The sequence below is a fragment of the Pediculus humanus genome, genomic scaffold (assembly GCF_000006295.1).
Source record: "Pediculus humanus corporis 1103172108263 genomic scaffold, whole genome shotgun sequence".
Taxonomy (NCBI): Eukaryota; Metazoa; Arthropoda; class Insecta; order Psocodea; family Pediculidae; genus Pediculus; species Pediculus humanus.
This window is the reverse complement of record NW_002987832.1, coordinates 219,696-224,099: the sequence shown is the minus strand read 5'-3', so window position 1 is coordinate 224,099 and position 4,404 is coordinate 219,696. Positions and strand designations below refer to the sequence as shown.

Below are 4,404 nucleotides of genomic sequence, written 5' to 3'. Positions count from 1 at the left end.
AAAGGGCAAACAAATCGTCCAAGAAAATAAAGAAAACGAGATAATGGAAGATGGGCAACTTGTACTTATAATAGCAAAGCCCAATCTCAGAAGAAATTAAAAGGCAAATGGGAACAGAAAAAGTTGCATGGGCAATATCTAAAAAGAGTAAATGTCGAAGATATGATTATTCATTATGAGATGATAACTGATTCAAAAATTGTAATAGAGCGAAATGAGAACAAGACAAAGACAGAAGAACCAAAAGGCAAATCAGGTTCTGCTGTAGACCTGAGTCAGCTCTTGACAAGGTTGTGAATTTCACTTCTCCTGTTCCTGGCTCCACTCCACAGATATCAGTCACTGGAGTCCAATACAAGAGATAACTCGTTTCCAGCGAATTAGATGGTCTCTAAAGACTTACAAGAATTGTTGTGATGTCATAGATTATAACAAGACAATTGCAGCATAACCGATATTCAGGCATTTATTCCTTAGGGATCGGGGGAGTAGCGAAACCTTTTTTTTTTTTTTTTTTTTTTTTTGATACCTCAGGAGAAATGCAAATTACGCACAACCCCTCCTTTTACAGAGGGAGTGTGGGGCTCGGTATGGGATTCTAAAGAAGACCTAACCGGGAAAGCCAGAACGTTACCGTTCTACACGATTACTTTGATGGGAGATTCGCCCTAGTCTCCGTTCCGCCGTCCCCTCGAAGACGAGAACGCATTTCCCAGGACGTTCGGCAAGTCTCTTTCGGGAGTATCCTCCGGTCCTTCGCTGGGGGGGAAAAGGGATAGGAAACTCGCCTGTTTCCTGAGGATGCGCCGTACTCTACGGTTTGATCAGGCGTTGATGGTTTCTTCTTCACCGCCGCTGCCGCCGTTGTTTCTTTTCCTCTTCCTTCTTCCCTGGAGTGCGCGACGTCGAACTCCAGTTTTTTCTCATTCGCGTTCGAGGTCCTCTTTCGTCCGTAGGACCGCTTCCGAAAATCGCGAGATCGCGGACCATTCCCGAGGTCCGCGGAGCAACCCGTTCACTAGCAAGCCGCGTATCGACAAGTCGGGTCCGATGACCTCGACCAGCCGCTGCCTATGGACGTCCCACGTGGGACATGTCGCAATTGTGTGTTCGACGTCGTCCTCGGCCGCACCGCAGAATCAACACTCCGCCGTCTCCGACTAACGAGTTTACGACTATGTGGGAGTTTAATGGGCGAAAATGGGTGTCGGGGGGGGCGAAAGTGGGAGTTTAGTGGGCGAAAGTGGGAGTGTAATGGGCGAATGTGGGAGGTTAGTGGGCGAAAGTGGGTGTCGAGGGGGCGAAAGTGGGTGTCGAGGGGGCGAAAGTGGGTGTTGAGTGGGCGAATGTGGGAGTCTAGTGGGCGAAAGTGGGAGTGTTAGTGGGCGAAAGTGGGTGTCTAGTGGGCGAATGTGGGTGTCGAGGGGGCGAATGTGGGAGTTTAATGGGCGAATGTGGGAGTTTAATGGGCGAAAGTGGGAGTTTAATGGGCGAAAGTGGGAGTTTAGGGGGCGAATGTGGGTGTCGAGGGGGCGAATGTGGGTGTCGAGGGGGCGAAAGTGGGAGTTTAGTGGGCGAAAGTGGGTGTCGAGGGGGCGAAAGTGGGTGTCGAGGGGGCGAATGTGGGAGTTTAGTGGGCGAAAGTGGGAGTTTAGTGGGCGAATGTGGGAGTTTAGTGGGCGAAAGTGGGTGTCGAGGGGGCGAATGTGGGAGTTTAGTGGGCGAAAGTGGGAGTTTAATGGGCGAATGTGGGAGTTTAGTGGGGCGAAAGTGGGAGTTTAGTGGGCGAAAGTGGGTGTCGAGGGGGCGAAAGTGGGAGTTAATGGGCGAAAGTGGGAGTTTAGTGGGCGAAAGTGGGAGTTTAATGGGCGAAAGTGGGAGTCTAGTGGGCGAATGTGGGTGTCGAGGGGGCGAAAGTGGGAGTTTAGTGGGCGAATGTGGGAGTTTATTGGGCGAAAGTGGGAGTTTAGTGGCGAAAGTGGGTGTCGAGGGGGCGAAAGTGGGAGGTTAGTGGCGATAAGTGGGAGTTTAGTGGGCGAAAGTGGGTGTCGAGGGGGCGAATGTGGGTGTCGAGGGGGCGAAAGTGGGAGTTTAGTGGGCGAAAGTGGGAGTTTAATGGGCGAAAGTGGGAGTTTAATGGGCGAAAGTGGGTGTCGAGGGGGCGAATGTGGGTGTCGAGGGGGCGAAAGTGGGAGTTTAGTGGTCGAATGTGGGAGTTTAGGTGGCGATAGTTGGTGTCGATGGGGCGATAAGGGGAGTTTAATGGGCGAAAGTGGGAGTTTAGGTGGCGATAGTTGGTGTCAAGTGGGACGATAAGTGGGAGTTTAATGGGCGAAAGTGGGAGTTTAGTGGGCGAAAGTGGGAGTTTAGTGGGCGAAAGTGGGAGTTTAGTGGGCGAATGTGGGAGTTGAATGTGCGATAAGGGGAGTTTAATGGGCGAAAGTGGGAGTTGAACGGGCGATAAGGGGAGTTTAATGGGCGAAAGTGGGAGTTTAGGCCGATACCGACTCGGCCTAAATCGGAGCTCCGTACAGGGCCATGGAGTGAACGACCGTCGCGTATAATCGCCTGACCCTGACCTGCGGTCTGCGCAGGTTCGGCATCAGGCGTCCTAACGTCGCGCTAACGGCTCGGATCTTCGATTCGAGGTGCGCCAGATGTTCCCCGTAGTGAAGGCCGGAATCGACAACTAAACCCAAGTATTTCAGCGAGCCACTCAGTCCGATTCTTACGTTGTTCACGGTAACGAGGACGCGGGTTTCGCGGACGATGAAACCCGCAAGCTTCCGTCTTCGGCAGAGACACCCGGAGACCGGTGTCCCGGATGGCCTCCACCGTCGCGTTAAGTCCCGTTTCGGCGCGTTCGCGAACCTCTGCCCACCCGCGACCGGTCGCGAGGAGCAGAGTGTCGTCGGCGTAGCAAGTCAACGATACGCCTTCGAAGAGAACGGTTCGGCTGAGGACGCGGTCGTAGGCGATGTTCCACAGGAGTGGTCCTAGGATTGATCCCTGAGGCACGCCGCAGAACACTCCGCCCTTCCCGTCGATCCGTCCAGTTTCTCGTACGCGATCTTCCTCTCCGAGAGGATGGACCCTATCACCGACACGAGATAATCTGGCACGGACTTCGACGTAAGCCCGTCCCTTATCGTGGACCAAGGTACCGTGTTGAACGCGTTTTTGATGTCGATGGAGACGACGATCGCGACGCCGCCCCGGTGAAGCGTGTCCCGGATACCGGCGCACACGCGGACGAGTGCGTCGGTCGTCGAACGGCCACCCGGAAGCCGTACTGATTCGGAGAGAGGTCGTTCCTCCCTCCCCCTGATCGTAAGTGTTCGTCGATCCGGGACGCTATCACGCGCTCAAACAACTTGCCCTCCACGTCGAGAAGACAAATCGGCCGGTATGCGCTCAGCGTCGTCGGATCCCTACCCGGTTTGTCCAGCAGTACCATGTTTGTTTCTTTCCACGGCGTCGGAAACGTCGCCTCTCGGAAACACGCGGTGTAGAGGGCACACAGCACCTCGGTAGACTTGCCGAGAGTGTGGTAATGCACGCCGTTCGGGTCCGGAGCCGAGCGTCTCTTCGAGGTCGCGTCGAGAAGAAGGCGAACCTCCCCCTCCGTCACTTCGGTGTCGCGGTCGCGGTTCGCGTCGTGCGAGAGATCCGGCGGGGGAAACGCGAACGGCTCGACGCGAGGGAAGAGCTCTGCGATCACTTCCGCGAGAAACTCCTCCGTCATGCCGGCCGTCAGCGGTCCCGACGAATCTCTCAGTTTGTTGGTCACGAGACCGAACGGGAGACCCCACGGATCCGAATCCGCTTCGCTCAAGAGTTCTTTCCAGCACGTCTCCTTAGAACTCCATATCGCTCGTCGGGCCCGGATCCGGGTAGCCCTCCACTCCGCCTTAAAACGCGCGAGCTCGTCGTTGTTCGCGATGTCCTCGTAGCGTCCTCCCTGTTTGATCAGTTGCCTTTTTTTGCCAACGAACCGGCAACGTGGGAGACAGGACTCCTTCCACAATTCTCCTATCTCGTCCGTCCACCAGTACTTCGGCCGTTTCCGAGTCGTCGAGCGCGAGCCGATTCTTTTCATGCAGGAGTCCGAGATCCGTCTTAAGTCGTCCCGAACTCTCCGCGCCATATCGTGTGCATTTCGCCTTGTCGGGCCGCGAGACACTTGGCGAGCCGTTCGTTGTCGAACGACCTCAGACTCCACCGGGGCGAGGACTCCTCCGGTGAGGAGACTGCCCCCCCCCCCCGAGCTCCGAGGATCCCCGAACGAGAACGCCACGTAGGCGTGATTGCTGAGGGACTCGAAGTTGGAAATGACCTCCCAGTCGGAGACCCGCGCCGCCGTCGAACCGGATGAAATCGTGAGATCGATCGTGGACCCGCCGG

The 4,404-nt window shown here is 55.5% G+C and overlaps 1 protein-coding gene across 1 annotated transcript in view; it reads right to left on the bottom strand.

The window, feature by feature from the left end:
- Window positions 1–3,145: 3,145 nt before the first annotated feature.
- Phum_PHUM494390 (endonuclease/reverse transcriptase, putative) overlaps window positions 3,146–4,404 on the bottom strand; it is a gene marked incomplete at both ends in the record, with an annotated part of 5,360 nt that continues 4,101 nt past the window's right edge. Inside the window, one exon of the mRNA XM_002430633.1 lies at window positions 3,146–4,210. Coding sequence (XP_002430678.1) covers window positions 3,146–4,210 — 1,065 coding nt within the window. The remainder of the gene's footprint in view (window positions 4,211–4,404) is intronic.